At 41.1% G+C, this 18,583-nt stretch overlaps 1 protein-coding gene across 3 annotated transcripts in view; it reads left to right on the top strand.

Annotated features, from left to right (window-relative positions):
* The first annotated feature begins 318 nt into the window (after positions 1-318).
* The window catches only part of GRTP1 (growth hormone regulated TBC protein 1), a 39,417-nt gene continuing 21,152 nt past the window's right edge, over positions 319-18,583 (top strand). The window contains exons 1-4 of one of the 3 annotated variants that reach the window (XM_075057370.1): positions 319-561; positions 3,167-3,318; positions 9,538-9,696; positions 16,849-16,973. In XM_075057370.1, the coding sequence (XP_074913471.1) occupies positions 9,591-9,696; positions 16,849-16,973 (231 nt within the window). In that variant the 5' untranslated portion in view covers positions 319-561; positions 3,167-3,318; positions 9,538-9,590. Of the gene's footprint in view, positions 562-897; positions 1,375-1,500; positions 1,895-3,166; positions 3,319-9,537; positions 9,697-16,848; positions 16,974-18,583 lie in introns of those variants that run through there. The other 2 variants (XM_075057369.1, XM_075057371.1) reach the window with 2 other exon arrangements.

The following is an 18,583-nucleotide window of genomic DNA, read 5'->3' as shown; positions in this document are numbered from 1 at the left end:
TGGTTTGTAATCAGGTTCCAGTCCTGCCAGTACCCGAGCGTGTTCGTGACGCCGCACAGTAATTTGAGTGGGACCGCTCTCCTGCAGGAAAAGCCCTACGCCTGCTGAAGCACAGAATTTTCCCACAAAAAAAAAAAAAAAAAAAAAAAAAATTAAAATATTATGTTTTGCTGAACAGTCGTGAACTTCTAGGGCTCTGTGACGGCAGTTAGACCAAGTACAAATCTCTGTATTTTTTCCCCGCCGTTGGAGCCGAACTACTTCCACATTTCTGCGTGGGTGATTGCCTTTGATCCCTCGGAGAGGAGGTAGCTTTCTCCAGGAGTGTGCTGGGAGGGAACAACTGTTGCTCTCCCTTGTGAAATCCCATCTGTTGTCTTCAGCAGCTCTTAAACTCGCTGGCTGAACGCGATAATGTTTCTCCGGCAGTAGCTGTAATTTTCCAAGCGCTTTGCTGGGTGCAAAGTCAGAACTTGATTCAGAAAGGACAAGCAGGGATATAATTTCGCTCTCTCCCTTCTGTTACGCAGCGTGTTATGAATTTAAGCTGCTGGCAGCCAGGTAGGGCAGAGTCCGTGTGGGTTTGGGGTTTGTTTGACATCTCCGAAGGTGAAGGGAAGCGTGCTAGTGTTAGAGCTGGAAATGGGGAAACCTTTTTTTTTTGGATGTGATTTTGGGTAGTATTACTCCATGTTTTTGACAACCTGCCATTTATTATTAAATAATATTTGAATGATCGTTAGCTTATGGTGGAAAGGTAAGCGGGCAGAAGCTGAAGTTGGTGATGTTTCCATGTAATAAAGCATTGACTTTATTCCGGGGAAATTAAGTGGAAGAGCGTGAGGATTCGGGGGGGGGGGGGGGGGAAGCCCAGTGCAACCAAGCAAACCGAAATACTGACACAACCACCCCTTCTCGTTGCTTGTGGGGAAATTCCTTCGGTTTGAAGGGCCGTACCTGCAGCCGCTCTCCCTCCATGTCAGCGAGACACTCCCCTCGCGCTAAAACACTCGGATTTTATTTTTTTTTTAATTTTTTCCCCCAAGACGTGACAGAAAAGCGAAGTAGACGAATCTAAACCACCACCAGAGTCCGACCAACATCTCTTCCCCGCTCGAGGGGACCGGGACCGACCCCCCGTCCCGTCCCCGTTCCCTGCCATGAGAGGCGGGACCCGGCGGCCGCCCCCGCCCCTGAGAGGGCGGCAAAGGAGAAGGAGTCCAACTTGGGAGCCGTTCCCCTATGGGGCCGCCGCGTTCTTCAGCCTGAGGAGAGACCGTTCCCCGCCGGGGGAGGCGGGAAGGAGGAGGAGGAGGAGGGGGGGGGAGAGAGGCCGATGGAGAAGCGAGAGGACGGGCGGGACTGGGCGTACAGGTAGGGCTGCTGCGGGTCGCCGGGCTCGAGTGGCGGGACGGCTCTGAGGGGAGAGTCCGGGGTGGGGGGGGGGTGTGTGTCCGTGTCCGTCCCGCCGGGACCGGCCGTGGCCGCTCCCACCCGGGCTCTGCCGGGGCGGAGGGGGTGTGTGTGTGTGGGGGGAGTGTGTGTGTGTCACGTTTTAAAAATACCGCTTTTACCGCTTTCTTGTGAATCTGCGGCACGCTGGCTGAGGGAGGGAGCGAGGCGGGAGCGGTGACTCTCAGCGCCCAAGCAGGGCGTTTGGGGTTTTTTTTTTTTTTGCCCAGAAACACGAAGGGCTGAGGGGAGCCGTGGCGGAGGGTGAATTTGGAGCCGGTTGATGGGGGGAGAGCGAGATATTCCTCTCAGAGCCCTGGGGGTTTGGGTCGGGGGGCCGGCGGGGGGGAGAGGCCTTCTCCCCGGGGGAAACCCTCGGTACAAACCGGCGAACGGTGAGGGCAGCGAGGAGCAATGGCAACCTGGAGGCAGGTTAGGGAAGGTAACTTCCTTAAAACCGTACTTCCTGGCTCTTTATTTTCCCTTTTTACCTCAGGAATGGAGTTGAGAGTGAAATTATTCTGTGCTTGCCGCCTGGGCAGTCGCTGGCATAAATATGAGATGTGCATTCGTGGAGGTGTTAGGATTTTTTTGTGTGCGGGTTTTCACGTTCTGTGCCTTCAGAGAAACTGGTGTTGGGGGTTTCGGTGGTTTTTTTACACCTGTGGGTTTTGTGTCAGGTTTGGGGAGTACGTGGGTACAAAGGTGACTCTTCTAACAGCCAATTAGGTAATACCAATTGGAGGTCTGAGTATGAAAATGTTCCTCTTCTGATTCATGCTTTTACTACCCGTGACAATCCCGTGAGCTGGAGTTTACCCAAGGCTGTGCCGGTTCCGCTCCATGGGCAAATTCCTTCTCCATGAATGAAGTGGGCAGTGGTTTTGGAAGTCAGGCCTCCATGTCTGTCTTGCAAACTTTTCTGCGTAGACAGACCCCTCTGCCTTTTTAACTTCTACGAAGCCTATGAGTGTTATGTACTCAGGTTGTTAATTGGTGGGTATAAAGCGTCCTGGGAAGTTGCTGTAAATCTAGTTTAGCAAGGTGACTTGATATATCAAGCTAAAACAGAATTGGACTTCCAGTTCTGAAACTCCATCAGTGTCGTGCTGCGACACTGAAAAACTGTTAAAGATAATAAAATAAGCATTTTTGGTACTACATACAAAGAGGGTAGATTGACACAAAGATTTGTGGTTTTTTCCAAGCTGTATACTTTCACGAAGATAATTTCAGAAATTACCCCTTTTAAAAATCATCTTTGGAACTTGCTACACTTTTTGTTGTTATTTTTCTGTGCAGAACTGTGTGGAAAGTGAGTTCAGGCCATATTTGAGCTATTGTGCTATACCTTCATACTTTTCAACTGTTTGTCTGTATTGTGGAGAAAAATACCTCCCAGACTTCTGTGTGATCGTAATTTGGGTCAGTTTTGCACACAATGGACCCTGTGCTCTAAAAACTCCTTACTTCTGAAAGTAGTGAAGTCTGTAAAACTGACTGAACAGTGCATGTTTAAATTCATTTACTTACACAGCTTTGATATGCTCGATGGAGTGTAACAGTCTGTGTAAAGTAGGTTTTTGTTGGAGGGAGTTTTGAGCTGCTTTTAGAAATAGCAACTGGAAGTTATTTAAAGCATACTTGCACATATTTTTTTTTCAGCTGCAGGTATGTAGAAACATTTGTACAAGAATTCTTTTTTATTTTGTAGGGTTGATCCATATGGGTTTGAAAGGCCAGAAGACTTTGATTATGCATCCTATGAAGCCTTCTTTTCCAGATATCTAGTGGTACTCACTAGAAGAGCAATAAAATGGTCCAAGCTCCTAAAGGGGAATAACAGTATACAGAAGAGTTTAAAAGGTAAGCTGTACGCCTGTTTGTAGGTAAAAGTGCATTATGTTGGAACCAATATCTATCGTATTAAATCGGTTTGTGTTTTAGAATGTTAAATACTATTTTTGTCTTCAAATGAAAAACAGTAGTATAAACAGTAATAATACATAAGCAAGTATGCTGTTGTTAGGGGGATCATTGATTTGATTTAAAGCTTACGAAGGAGTACGAAGCATATGCTATAATATTTTACTACATCCATAATACAGAGATTACGGCCACTGGCACTTCAAGATGCCGTTTCACAGCTGTTTGTTGTATTGTAGTCTGCTCTGTGCTCTCTTTAAAAAGATATGAGATTATATAGAAAACACTGTATTGAACCCCAGGGCTCTCAGTTGCTGACTCTTTGACAGTTTTTTAGATTGTTGAGATTTTCTAGCTCTTCTTATCCTCATTTTGTAAAGTGATGTTCACCTCACAGCTAAAAAGGTGTGTACTAAGAACTGATGCTATATGCCTTATGAAGAAAGTAAAATCAGTGCAGGAGCTGATAAAACATTGGATAAAATGCTGATGGAACTGTTAATGGTCACTTCAAAAAGCCAGAAAACCTCTAGTAATGTTTTATCTTGCAAGAGAGATGAGGAGAAATAAATGGAGTCAGAAGGTAGCAGGGAATCCTGTGAAACTGAAGGGTGGGTGGGGGGTTCCTCCCACTCTTTCTCTGGCTTATTATTTCATATAAGCATCTAAATTTTCCTCTTTGCTCTTAATAATGCTATCCATCTTGCTTTCTCTTGGGAGTCTTTTGGAGTGGGGCAGAGTTCTTTGTAAGTATGTTAAAGTGAGTAAAACTAAGCAAAAGTTGATCAAGCACTGACTGTAACAGCTGAATGTTTAGAGCTGTGCTTCAGGTGCAGATGTTGACTGCTAATTCTGGTGGTTTTGTTGTTTTGGGGTCGTTTTTTTTTCTTGGCACCAAGAATGAGGTGGTAACTAGTGAGACATTTTAAGTATAACAGTGTATTTAGTGTATGGATGTCCATTTTAAGGCTGAGGAATCCCAGAAAATTTAGGTTTGAGCTATTGCGGCTAGATCATATGCTGCTAACCAGCAAGTAGCTACTTCTACTCTCTGTCTTCCAAATGTAAAGAAGCTTTTGTTTAGGGTGTCAAGTTTGAATATAGCAATAACTGTGCGGTATTTTGAATTAGTGAGGATTTTGAGATTCTGCAGAACTTAGTCTTCTAGTTGTTGTGGAAAAATAATCTCAGGTTTTGATTCATCTCCTTCTTCTCTAAAAATGTGTGAACTGTGACAGTGGCAGCTTTTAGCAATTTCTGTGAGTTTGTTACATTTCTCTTCCCTTGTGTTCCCTGTTCCAGCATTGTGGACACAGAATGCTATTGTGATACAAACAGTGTGAATGCCTTTGGTCTTATTTCAGAGCCAAAACTTTGACCAAATCTCTCAACTTATCCACCAGGCTTCAGTACTGATGGTCATGCTGCCCCACTAGCCACGTAATGGCAGTAACCATTAATGTGGCTTTAATCGTCTCCAACATACTACTACTTATTGTGCAAAATGGGATACCACAAATGCACTGAATGGACACAGGCAATGGCTCTTGACTGTAGCAAGCCCTTGTGGGCTGGTACGTCATCTTTGATGTTACTAACTTTTTGCTAAAGATACTTGAATTTGTAGACTGTGCATTCTCATGCATATATGTAATATGTAGCTCTAAGGAGAGTGACTGGAATAAATAATGTTGAGGAAATGTAGTTTTGAGTGTACATTCTACATTGTTAACAATAAGCCTCCCATATTATCCTCAACTGATATCTCGGAAGAGGAAGGGAACTGGTTAACCTGTACAATTACTGATTTTTAAATAATTCCCTTCTTGTATCAGTATGAAGATTGAAGTCTGTGGCATGTGCACTTAGAATTATGTAAGCAGTTTTTTAGGCGTGTGCTTTATCCTGCAAGATGATCCTGCAGTGATTTCCTTGCAGGCCGGCAGAGAGCAGAAGGTCTGCCTTGTGGTGCACTGTGTTTCCCTCCTCCAGGACCTGAGTTCATTGCTCTGAAGCTTTGTTCAGGAGCTGCTGGTTCTGATTAACTTCCCCGCTGCTGCAAGTTGGCCATAAGCTAGAATTAAGAAGAATATTTGATTTGCCGTTTCCCCCTGCCCCAAATGCAGTAGCTGTATCTGTGAATCCATATCTTTATTTGGAGTTCTACTGGGGCCTTTTCAAAATGCATCCTGCTGTGAGTAGATGTGAGAGAGGCATTGTACGTGTGGTATCTCAGTAGCTCCACACCCATTTGTCTTTACACATAGAGAAGCTCATAATTCCTGTCTGGGTGAACAGGAAGAAGTGATGACTTGTGTTAATTTTCCAGTTTGGAAATGTGGCGTGTTCACATGCTACTGTGTCTGCCTCCAATCCAGGGTGGTATGTATGTATATAATTCTGTTCTACTGTAAAGAAAAATAATTAGACTACATTCTAACAGCTGTAATTAAGCAGTGTATCCTGTTGTTCTGGATTACAGTCTTCCGGCAGGGCGGACCTTGGGAATATTGACTGACAGTTCCTTTTGCACATTCTCCAGTCTCTTCCTTTTTGTTATTTTCTGGTATTTTGTTTCCCCCTCTACCCTTGTTATCTTAACTGTTTCCTCTGCACATGTGAATATTCAGTCAGTGTTTGGTCACTTGCCTCCTCTCTCTCTCTCTCTCTCTCTCTCTGACTACTGAGATCCTCTTAATTTTTGCTCTTCTCCATTCAGCTGCTACCTTTATGGGACCAAAAGACAGCTTTCTGCTCTGGCTTGTTTACAGGTGGGCAACTGTCTGACATAATTGCCCAAAGTAGCTTAATTCTGACTAAAAGCATGCTATGTAAAATAATTTGGCCGTAAGTGGATTCGTCAAAACTGACCAGTAGCAGAAGGTGCTTTCTAGTCTTTGAGGCTGATAAAATACAGTGAAAGTGATGGTACTATAAACAGTGATGATAGCAGGAGCACTTCTGTTCCAGCTCAGGGCTTCCAACCCATCTTAGTCAGTTTTCATGTTTGACTGTAACTTGAACATTTACAGCACAGATCTGCTTTGTATCTGTGGTATATTCGTAAAATAAAACTTTCAGTTCCTTGTTGTATGCTGTTTTCAGCTCTTTTGTAGAATTTTTCCTCTAGGGTCCAAGTTAGTTTCCTCAGCATTCAACAGTAATTGTTAGTAACTGAAAAAGTAACTGAAAAGTGAGATGCTTCTCAAAATCACACTCTTCTAATATTTTAGACGAGATCATTTTAGTTTTTAAATGGGGTTTTCCTACATAAACTTTGTTTCTCTCTACACCGTAGACTATGCTAATGGGGGGAAAAGGTAAATATAACATCATCTAGAAGGAAAAACCTCCAAAATTTTCATGTCCTACCATTAAACAAGGACAGGCAGGTTTAAAGTGATTTACTTATTTTTAAGTCTTGTTACTGTAAGTAGTGCACAGTATTGGAAAATGTTATTTTCTGCATATTTTTCTCTTGAAGTTACTTGGGGCATTTATCAGCAGTTCTAGAATACTACCCTATCATGTAAGGTAGTAACAAGAAAACATACTAATTGTAACAAGAAAAACATATTAATAAAGTGTGACTCTAAACCTGCAGAAACTGGCACTGGGTGTCAGAGGTCATGGAATTATTAAGACTGCTTTTGTTTGCTTAAAAATGGACGTTTCATATTTTGTTAATGAACATAGGCAAAAATTTCACATAAAGATACTTCTTTATAACACCTTTTAAAGCTTAGACTGAGTTCTGTGCACTGTGGTTGTTATCCTGGGAGTGATTCTGCACGTGGATGCTCAGGGCTTGGTGGTATTCAGCAGTGCTACTTCAGAGATCAAGCCCTTGGTTTAGAATTGGGAGTCGGATGTGTGACTGGAGACACATGCACAATCCGGCTTCATCTGTGAAAGCTTCTTACATGTTACAGTGGGAGGATATTCTGTGGTGTGGACTGTTGTTGTGGGCCTTTTACCTCCTGAGGGTAAGGTGGAAGAGGGCCTACAGAAAACAAAATAAATACATATTTGTATAAAACAATACAATTTTATGTATAGAATATGACATATATAAATAATATAAGTATATATAAAACATAATAAATTGCAACTGTTCTTGTTTTCAAAACTACTTCGCTGCTTCTGTATGCCAGTTTGCAGATCCTGGCAAGTATGATAACAGTGTGAGGAAGAAAAGCACCATGTAAAGCGCTTTTCCATTCCTCAGGGAGTCGGGGAGCAGGGGTGGGTAGTCACCTGGGGCAATACAAGCCTCTGGCTGTCTATCACCATGAGAACGAGGACACTAAGGAATAATGAGTGTATGCTGTGCTGCAGGGCTGCTTTCCCCTTGTGCCAGTGTCAAAGGCTTGTCCCTGCATCTCTTGAATTTAACGTGTATTGTTGGATATGGATGGTGTCTATGCTTTCAGAATTGACAGGTTTTCGATAAAAAAATACCGTTAGAATTATGTGTTAGAATATGATAATCTAGTAATTTAGCCAGTAAATTTGCTTCTAGAGACACTTGCAGTCTCATCCGAACATTTCTTCTTGTTGACCTAAATGGGACTGGTTCCTCGTACTCATTCCTGCATTTGCTATGTCCATCTATAGGATTTCTTGAGCATTAGAGTTCAAAATCTTGTAAAAAAGATGAAGTGGGGATTATTAAATAACCATGGGAACAAGTAAATTATTTCCAGTCTGTCTAAAAGAAGGTTGTAGTTAAAGTTACTTTGCAGCTAGAACAGTAGAGACTGTAACCCATAGTATAAATACTCATTGAAAAGCTAAACAGAAACTGTACCCTGACGACCAGGTGTTTATTGCAAATGTTGAGGGTAGGAGTGTTTCTTTGAGAGAAAGTACCAGACTGTAGGTGGGTGAAATGCCCGTAAGAGATGCACAGATCTCTTTGTGGACACTGGGAAAGCAGCTTTGGCTCCTAAAGGATAGGCAGCTCCAGGTAGGTGCAATGTATTTAGAAAGTGGCTGGCTGAGTTGTTGTAAAACCTTGTTTCACTCTGGTACAGATCATTGTGACTGGATAAAACCAGATTAAGTAATGGTATTGGGGGTCGTGGTGGGTGGGGAATAAAAATACCCACTCTCATTTGAGTGGTATGGAGTTTAGGGAGGAGAAATTGATACTCTAATTGACACAGTCTCATTCATTTGGTAAGAAATGTGTTTCCTTTGTCAGTTTCGGCTCCCTGGAAAAAGCAGAAGGATCTCAATCATTTGACTGTCTTTTTGGGTCAGAAGGGGTAATGCTGATTTAAGATTATGAACCAATGAGCAGCATTGGCTCCTTATTAATATTTTTCATACCATTCCTAGGAGGAAGCTGCTTTGGCTGTCATTAGCCTGATGCTTCTTCCTGCAATCTTGCATCCTAGTTATTTACACTGAATCATCTGCTTAAAAAAAAAAACCCAAAGCACACCCTGATGATGAATATGATGCAGGAGATAAGAGCTACTTTAGATTTGAAAAGACTTCCCCAGTTATTCTAGGAAAAAATCATCTGCTGCTTACTCACACCTCCAGTTCTTCCAGAAGCTCATTTAGATAGTAGCCACAGATTTCATATTTATCAGTTTCTGCTGTGTTTTCAGTGGTTAGGTGCTAAGCTGAAATCCTAGGGTGATGTTAAAATAGCCATTTATGCTAGAGCATAACCAAGCAAATGGAAAGGGCTATCATGTCGGAGGCCATTGGTAACATAGGGAAAGAAAAAGTCAGTGCTCGTCTGAATGAAAAAAAGACAAAGATCAAGGGGAAACTTTACTGTTCGTATCTCTATCTGGAAAGGTGGGTAGAGGAAAGAATTCAAAATCCTAATGGGGGAATAGAGAAGGGAGGAAAACCTCAGTCTGGAGATCTGTGTGGGGAGTCTGAGTGGCAAGAACTTAGGAGTGAGTCTAAAATATACTATGTAGCTGAGAAGGAAATGCTTATCCTAAATGGTAGCATAGGAGAGAAAGCATAATAATGTCTAGTCAAGAGTTTTCTTGTGAAGTCTCAACTTTCTGTTGCTCATTTCCAGAAGAAAAATCAGCTGGATTTTTTTTATTTATTTAAAAACCCAACCAACCAAAAAAAACCAAACAAAAAAACCCCAGACAACAAACCACCAAACTTCTTGTTTTGCAGTGAAGAGATATATCAGGAAAGGCATCCCCAATGAACACCGTGCATTGATCTGGATGATTGTGAGTGGGGCCCAAGCCAACATGGAACAAAACCCTGGATATTACCACAGGCTGCTTGAAGGAGAGAAGAATGACAAGCTGGTTGAAGCAATCAAAACAGGTTATTGTTTTGATACACTGTTTATCTGTGTTTATCTGTCCTATGTCCTTAAATGTCAGAGATTGACTTATGTAATGGAAAGCTTAGTTTCTGTAGTAGTGGTTTAAGAGCTGAATTAACGTGTAAATTAGATTAGCCATAAACTCTTTAACAGCACAGATCTTTCCAGGTTCATCGTGTGATCAAAAGCATTAAAGAAGATTAGAAATTATTTGGGAAGGAACAGAGAACAAGCTAGAAAACATTATTATGTTTCTCCTAAGTGATAACTTTGTACCATGAGACCTGCCTTTGGGTCTGTTTCTCCTTACTTCTTTCCCAATAGGATACTGGAAGAGCAGCAGGGATGCTTGAAGATGTGATACAGTGTCTGTATGAGGCAGGTGAAGTATGCTAGGATTTCAGCTCAAGGAAAAAGGCTGCTGAGAAAAAGCTGCTGATAGACCTATATGAATTATAGATGGTGTAGAGAGTGTGAATGGGGAGCAATTGTCGTTTGTTTCTTGTAACATGAGAACCAAGGACACTGAATGAAATTTGCCATGCTGCAGGTTTAAAACAGCGTATTACTGAATTGTGGCACTTGTTAGTGGAGGGTGGTGCTGAGGCCAGAAGTATGAACTAGTTTAAAAAGGAATTTGACAAACTGAAGGGTGGGGATATCCACTTGATGCATGAAATCCTGAACACTAAATGTAAATCCCTGAAAGAATTGAAGTAAAGGAGGAGAAATACCCCTCCTCTACTAATCCAGTTTCATATGTGCTGTCTGCGAACATTGATTGGTGGCCAAAATTGGTGACAGGGTATTAGGGCAACCAGACCTCAGACTGGCCCACTGGGTGTTTAAAAGAGGCAGTAGGGGAGGACAAGCAAGTAGAAGTTTGATGTAACTGATGTTTGTCCTGAAACTTCTCAACCTGCTGCAGCAGAGTTTTTTGTAGAGAAGCTGATGTTGGCGGAATTGCCCAATTAATGAGTCGAGAGGTTGGGCTGTGCTCCTGACAAGCACAATGCTGAGGTTGTTTTGTTAGAATAGCAGGTGCAGTTGTCGTCTTTTTCCACTTGAAAAAGCCAGGTAGTTAAAGCTGGGGCTTTATGGATTTTTATTCAAGTTGCATAACCATCAGAACACTTTTTGGTTTATGCTGAGTTTCTCCTCCGCCTCTCCCTGCAGCAGCAGCAGCAGCACTGTGGGCTTTTGGGACTACACGCCTTACTAAGGCATTTTGGAGCATAAACTTTCATGTTCCTATGAATATGAAGACTAGCCAGAAATCTTCAGGCTCACATCCTGCTCAGAACTACAAACAGTAGAGCTCTCACTATGAATACTCCCTCTATTCATAGAGGGAGCTACTAAGATGACTTTCCAAAGCCAGCCTGGAGAAGAATCAAACTGTATTCAGTTGGGGTATAAATGCTGCAAGAGAGATTTGCAAGCAGTTTCTTTTCCAATACTAGACAATGGCACAAAGGATCATATCATGACAGTAGGTGGCTTTTCACACAGGTTATACTGTGAAATAAAAATATTTTGGGGGGAATAATGGAAGAAGATAAAGATCTATTTGTGAATTATGGAGGAAATAAAGTTTTGGAAGAGCTACTGCATTGATTGGAAAACTGCAGAAAGAAAACTAACAAGGAGCAAATGAGGGAAGGGGTAAAGAAAAATGGGTTGGAGGATTTTAGTGGAGGAAAAAAAAAAAAGGACCTCAGACTCCAGGGTGATAGATTTCCCTTCAGAAAGGAAGAAACGATGTAAATGTATGACGGATGGAAGGAGCAAAGTACTTAAGGTGAATGGAAACTTTGTGTTTAATAAACTCAATGCACCTGTTGACTGTATTTTATAGTGGGCTTTAGCTGAGGACTGTTTCAGTGTGAATTGTTGTCTGACATTCAGTTTTTCTGCCTGTGTTGTTTTCCCATCACTGTAGTTGTTTTTAACAGTAAACTAAAGTAAAACGTGGAATCTTGCTGCTGTTTACTTCTCATGTCTGCAGTTTCCAAAATTTTCAGGCAATTGTGTTGTATTTAGTCCTAACGGGTCTAGCTGTAAAGTTATCACCCCGGACAATGCTGCAGTTTAAAACCAAGAGAACCACCACCACGCTTTCTTTTTTTTCAGGGAGAGGGGCAGGAGGACAAGGCCAACGAAAGACTTTATTTCGAATTCAATTTAAAACTTGTGTAAGAACCAACGTGTCCTGTTTCTTTTACATGCCTAGAAGCTCCAAACAATTTTTGTGTATGCTTGGAACTTATTTTCAATATGGGAATGTTTTTAATGGGATATAATCAGGTTAAAAAGTGCAGGTAGACTGTAGAGAAATGGTCTAATCTTTAAAGAAAAATCTGATTAGTAATAGCAGCAAAAGTGTTTCAGCTAAATAAATCTAAACTGTCCTTTCACCAATTTTTTTAACTTGCTGATCCTTAACTGATGGGCTTTGTTGCTGATTTTGTTTTATATATTTGCTCTTTGAACATAGTTTTTTGGGGTTTGGTTTTTTTTTAAGTGAAATGTAGAAGACAGCAGGCTTCTTACTCTAAACATAAAAAAATAAGAGCTTAAAGAATGCAGGTCTCTAAATTTTGATGGAAATTTTCATGGCTTAGTTTATGTACACATTTAGAAGGGCATGCATTCCTACTGAGCTTTGTTGTTCATGCCCTATTATAGTAAAGTTTAGTAGGATAAATTATGTTGGCAGGATACAAATGTGGCTGTCCTCCTAACGCAAAGGCTACGTGCTGGTTACAGAAAGGCTGGGGTGTAAGCTGACATAGCTTCCTTGCAGTAAGCCCCCCTTAGGCTGGGCCATTGAATTTCAGAGTAAGTATGTCTGTGTCTGCAAGTCCTCTTGCATGCACATGCAGCTAATATTCACACTTCCACTCTCGCATTTCATGAGGAGGAGTTGTAGGTGCCATGAAAGCCAGGGTCTGATATTTATCAGTCAGTCCCCTGAGCCTGCACCGCACTGCATGACTGCTGGTGCAAGGATCTGACTGTGTGGATTGGATAGTAGTTGCAGGATCTTAGTTTAGTTTGATGGGTTCAGAAAGGTAATTTGAAAAATAGCCACTGCCACTTCACTGGAGACAGTGAATATTTTACTATCAAAGCACTAATAAGCTTCTCTGAATGGGGTTAAACTATTAGTGAAGGTTGGGAATTTTCACGTGAGTTTAGAGCATTTAACTGTGCAAGAGCAAGGGGAACAGCTGTGTCAGCTCTTCTGGCTCTCTGTAGGAGAAGCCATATCAGTTCATATCTGAATGGCTACCTCACCTGGTGTTCTGTCTACCAGAACAGCTAAAGGAGGAACTGGAGGAGTAAAGTGTGTAGTGATACTTCCTCAGAATGTTTTTTCTAGTCGCCAGTTATCTGTGGTTTGGGGAGTTCCTGAGTCATACGCTGCATGTTTGTAGTTAGTCACACTGGATGGGGAAAAAAATTCACAAAAAAAATTCACAAAAAAAATCTGGTTGCTCCTTTTTCATGTCATTTACCTTGCTCACGATTTTGCAGATTTGTGCTGTCTTGCTCATAAGCATCTCTGTCCAAACTAAGGAGCTCTAATCCACCTTGTTTTATACTATGTGTGGTAGCTATTTCATACCTGTGATCTTCCTTGTTGCCATTCTCTTCTGCGATTTCTCCAATTCTGATACCACCTTTTGGAGATGAAGGGGACTGGAATTTATGCGGGTTTCTCGGATTTATACAGTGGCATTATTGTTCTTTTGTGGGAAATCCTAACCCTGTTTGCTTTCTTGATTGCTGCAAGCTATTGAACTGTTACTTAGTGCTGGTGGTGGTGTGAGGCTCAGTGTCTCTGATAGCAAACTTGACCTTAACTTAAAAAACAAAACAAAAAAACCCCCAAAAACCCCAAACCTCCAAAACAATTTCTAGTTCCAGGTGTTGCAGGGAAAAGCTTGAAGATGAGTCCTAAATATCCACTTACAACAATTTTAAAATACCCTTTAAGTATATTATTTTTACAAGTTGCAATTGATGACCTAACCTCGTTATTCTGGAGGTTTGCAGTGGAGTTTTCGAATGCTTGTAGTTGGCAGTCGAGGCAAATTTTTGTTCTACTCTTTACTAGTTAAAAAAAATAAAATACCTGCCTGGAAGATACTCAGAGCAGAAGCTACTCAAGTTGCAGAGGTAGCAGTAGCAAAGAAGTGACTGTAAGTGCAGTATAGGATGTTCGTTATAAAAAATACCTGTGTAATTTACTGGGTGCTGTGTCAGGGTGTGGGAAGCACCTGGATATGAAGGTAAGAACAGAAAGGACGAGATGGCAAGATGCAGAAGGTTGACTTGTAGGTGGCCGACTTTTGAAGTACCCTAAATATAAAAAGCACAAGACTGGTACAAAAGCATTAATTTTCAGGACTGCACATTTAAATCTCTTTGCTCCAGAAATAGCATCGACAATTGTGATTCCAGGTACCAAAACAGGTGTCTGTTTTATAAACTGAGGCTAATGTGGCTTTCTGTCTATGTTTGTATTATTAAATGAGAGGTAGAAATACTGCAGACCTGTGAAGAGCAAGAAACAAGCCAATGGTCTTCTCATGGTTGCTGCACAGGGATAAATCAACAAGAAAGGAAAGCTATTGTTTTTGTTTCACAGCAGTGTAACACTGTCATCTCACAGCACTGAGAGATCATCTAAAAAAAATGCTATTGGGATTTAATCTGAATTTACTGCAAGGCCTTCTCCCTGGTCCCATGCTCCTACACCTAGTTTGGTTGTAGCCAGCAGATCTGCACACAACCACAAGATGGTCATAGTTTTGGGGTTTATCTAGGAGTATAAAGTTCTAATGTTCATTTCCCTGCTTGAAAACAATTCTGATATTTTTTCCCCAAACTGGACTAGTTTGAGGCTGTGTTCCTTTGGATGCTAATGTCTATCAAGAATGAAGTAGATTAATGCATAGCAGGTCAGAGTGTGGGCTGCGCAGAGCAGCAGAAGGAAGCGTTTGGATGTCTCCTCTGGGACTGATGTACTAAAGTGGGTGTAAATGCTCAAGTCAAGTGAAGAGCTCTGGCCTGCTCCTGCTGTTTGCCTCAAGTCGTCTCTGGCAGTTGTCTTGTAGTATGGTAAAACATATCAGTCTGTGTGTGCTCGAGGGTTGACTTCCCTCACCTTGCAGTCAGATAGCTGGAGGAAGAGGGAGAGCATGCAAGTGGGGCGGAAAGGGGAGGATGGAGAGGAAGTGGGACCCCCAGCTCTTGGTGTGCTCAAGATAATAATCTGGCACAAGGAGGCCTGTGAGACCATGCCCCATATCTTCTATTAAGTGTAAAGACTTCTAGCTCTTGTATCTTCTTTTTGTGCCTGTCACCTCCCCCCAAACTAAAATGCTGTTACTAAATATAAGAAAAGTTTTAAATCCTTCATAAAATTAGGGAAAACTTCCCCCAGTCCTTGTGGAAAAAAACATGCTCTGCAATCAGAAAGCAAATTGGAGCTGATTCTCTCAGCTGTAGGCCTTCCTCAGGTTGTGAAATTAAAGATGAGTTCAGTTTGAGTAGTCTGTGCTCTGTGTGTGATGGACTTGTACTCCCCCGCACCCTTGTTCTGCATAGCTGAGGGGAAGAGCTGTAACTGAAATGTCAGCATTAATCTTTTCTGTAACATCTAGCATATACTTTAATAAAAACCCAAATTTTGATTATGCAAATACTATGCTGCTCTTGCTACCAAGAAGGAAACAAAACAGATTTATTTACCTTACAACTGGCTGTTGCTCAAGTCCTTTTAAAAATTGTCTTTTTCCTTGTGGTTTTTCTTTTCAGTCACATGAAAGGTGAAGTGAAATATTTCCCTGCCCTCCCATTTCTGTAAATGATTTGTTCACTTTAAAAGGAAGAAGTAGTGATTAGTGTGATAACTTTTTAATACTTGTGAGTTCCATTACACTACTTGTGATTCTTGGAGAGCTTTCTTCCTTTGGTTGTTTACCGCTCAACTTTGTGTCAAAGCTGTAAGAGACGACTTTTATGCAGGAAAAGGCTGATAAGAAGTGATAACTCTTAGGACATAGATATCTGTACAGTAGTGCTGTTACTGATTTTTTTTTTTAACTTCAACCCAATTTTTGTTGTTGTTAAATATAACCAAAACAACTATTCATATTTTATTAATAAATCTTGGGGTTTGAAAATCTTCAAAGTAACTTTTGAATAGGGTTTTTCTCCCCAACTCGTGCATCTGATTTTTAGAAGCTTGAGTCTGGACTAGTGTCTTTGGGTTCCCTCTTTATGGAGTGAAGCAGGCCAAAAAATTAACTCTGCCTGTTTCTTGCCAACAACTAAAGGGAATTTTGGGTGACTAGCTCAAACTTGCATGTCTAATTTTTAGACCTTTGTAATGAGAGACGAGTCCTACTATTCATGTTTAGTGTGGAAGAAATGAATATTTTGAAATGTCAGTAATTGCATAGTCCTTAACTTGGTTTAGGACTGAGCATGAAGCATCTGGGATGTGCTCTGCTGCTTGAATATCAAAAATCACTGTTCTTCTTGGTGATTTTGCACCAATGAAGAAACAACTTTTCTCATGGTTACATCATGGAGAAACTTCAAAAAACTCTAAAAAAGTGATTTTAAGTGGAAGTCACCAGCTGCAGGAACAGGACACTTTTTTTCTTTGAGCTGTTTGGGACTGTTTGGTAGAAGTTCACTGAACAAGTCAATTGGAAGTTCATCTGACTTGTTATGAGAATATGCTTTCCTAGAGGCACAGTTCATGTCATGCCACTTGGCGAGATAAATTTGGTACACGTTGTTTCTGTCAGTCTAAATGTCTGGTTTGCTTTCATTTTAGCCTTTGCAGTCAGACACAGAGTCCAATCTGCAGGAGAGTTTCTTTAGTCCTGCATGAAATGGATTTCTGTACACTAATAGGATTAATCTTTCTAGGAATAGATTATCCTTGAACACAGATGGCCTTTTAGCCAAAATAGAGGTAAACCTGTTTCTTAAAATCCATCCACCAAAACTACAGTTTAATGAACCATAGTGAAGTTTCAGTTGTACTTCAGAAGAGCTGTAAAAATTTGTTTGAAAAGTGAAGGAGGGAATGGCTCTTAATTTTGGTCTTTTTCCCTTTTGTCTAGACATGAACAGAACATTTCCAGATAATGTAAAATTCCGCAAAACTGCTGATCCATGTTTGCAGCATACACTCTACAATGTATTGGTAGCATATGGGCATCATAATAAAGCAGTAGGATATTGTCAGGTATGTAATCACTGTTGTTTAAACAATGCTGCATTTCACCAATGGTAGTTGTTCTTGTCCATTTGATTGTGTGTTTTTAGAAGCAGATCCACAAACTATTTCTGTTTTTAAAATGGCCCTGGGGGGGAATGAATCACTTCCAGCAAGTTCAAATGTCCTTGTGAGTTTTTCTGTGGCCTTTTTTGTAGGTAGCTGATCATGTTTGGTTCCATTTGTTAGCTGCAAATAAATGTTTTGCCACATATGATTGTATCAAGATTAGTCACTTCGGAGAGGAAGAGAAAGAGAGCTTGCCTTTCCCTTTTCTTCCCTCCTGCCATCTTTCCCAAGACAGTCCTTGGTATGTGTGAAGCATTAAGAGATCTCAATTTCCTTTGTTTTCACTGTCACATTTTTCAAAATAGAGGAAGACCAGCATTCATGTGACATCACGTAGTTGGGGGGGTGGTAGTGTTTATTTGGTGCCATCTCCCAGTATAGACAGGCAAGTAAGAAATACAAGAATGAAATACAACCTGATCCTGCTTGGATGGCAGCTCAGAAAAGCTCCTGTTGTCGCTGCCAAGTACTGTAAAGTTTCCTGGGGGACACAAAGAAGATAAAAGTTGATTCATGTCAGTCAAGGAAAAAGCAGCCATCTTTAAGGATCATAAAGAAGCAGGAACTATCATGAGCAAAATGTGTTTTCAGTTCGCTTATTAAGTCCTCTCCTCCCCTTCCTCACCAAGGATACGTGTGCTAACCTATACGTCATGTCAGTTGAGAAAGATTGGAACAGTTGTATTTACTGTACTAAGTTAAAAGAATATGTATTATGTTTATTGAAATCTGGAGAGGAGAAGACTTAGAGGGACTTAAACCTAAACTGAAGTCACGAAAAAAATTTCTTTTTGTGTATCCCAACCAGTTTTAGTACAGAAATTACTTGAAGAATGGGAATAAAAGATTAATGATTTTTATTATTTTCAGTATTATGTATTTATTAAAATACAATTTTAATATTTTGAGAATAACAGAAGGGGTAGAATTATGAATACTCTTTTTTATAAGTGTCAGGCTCCTATACAGAGGTAGTTATACCCACAAATATACACAGCTCCTAAACCATAGGATCATTTAGGTTGGAAAGGACCTTTAAGATCATAGAGTCCAACCATTAACCCAACACTACCAAGTCCACCACTAAACCATGTCCCTAAGCACCACATCTATATGTCTTTCAAATGCATCCAGAGATGGGGACTCCACCACTTCCCTGGGCAGCCTGTTCTGATGCTTGACAACCCTTTCAGTGAAGAAATTTTTCCTAATATCCAATCTAAACCTCCCCTGTTGCAACTTGAGGCCATTTCCTCCTGGCCTATTGCTTGTTACTTGGGAGAAGAGATTGACCCCCACCTCACTACAACCTCCTTTCAGGTAGTTGCAGAGAGCAATAAGGTTTTCCTCTCAGCCTCCTTCTCTCCAGCCTAAAGAACCCCAGTTCCCTCAGCTGCTCCTCATAGGACCTTTGCTGTAGACCATGCTAGCTTCTACCTAAAAATTTTTGTCCAATTGTTACTAAAAAGTTTTGGTACATTAGCTGTTTAATGGGCTAATCTTTGCGTTTT

This window comes from Buteo buteo, chromosome 25 (genome assembly GCF_964188355.1).
Source record: "Buteo buteo chromosome 25, bButBut1.hap1.1, whole genome shotgun sequence".
NCBI classification, from domain to species: Eukaryota; Metazoa; Chordata; class Aves; order Accipitriformes; family Accipitridae; genus Buteo; species Buteo buteo.
The sequence above is the reverse complement of the archived record's forward strand: the minus strand, read 5'-3'. Positions and strand labels throughout refer to the sequence as shown.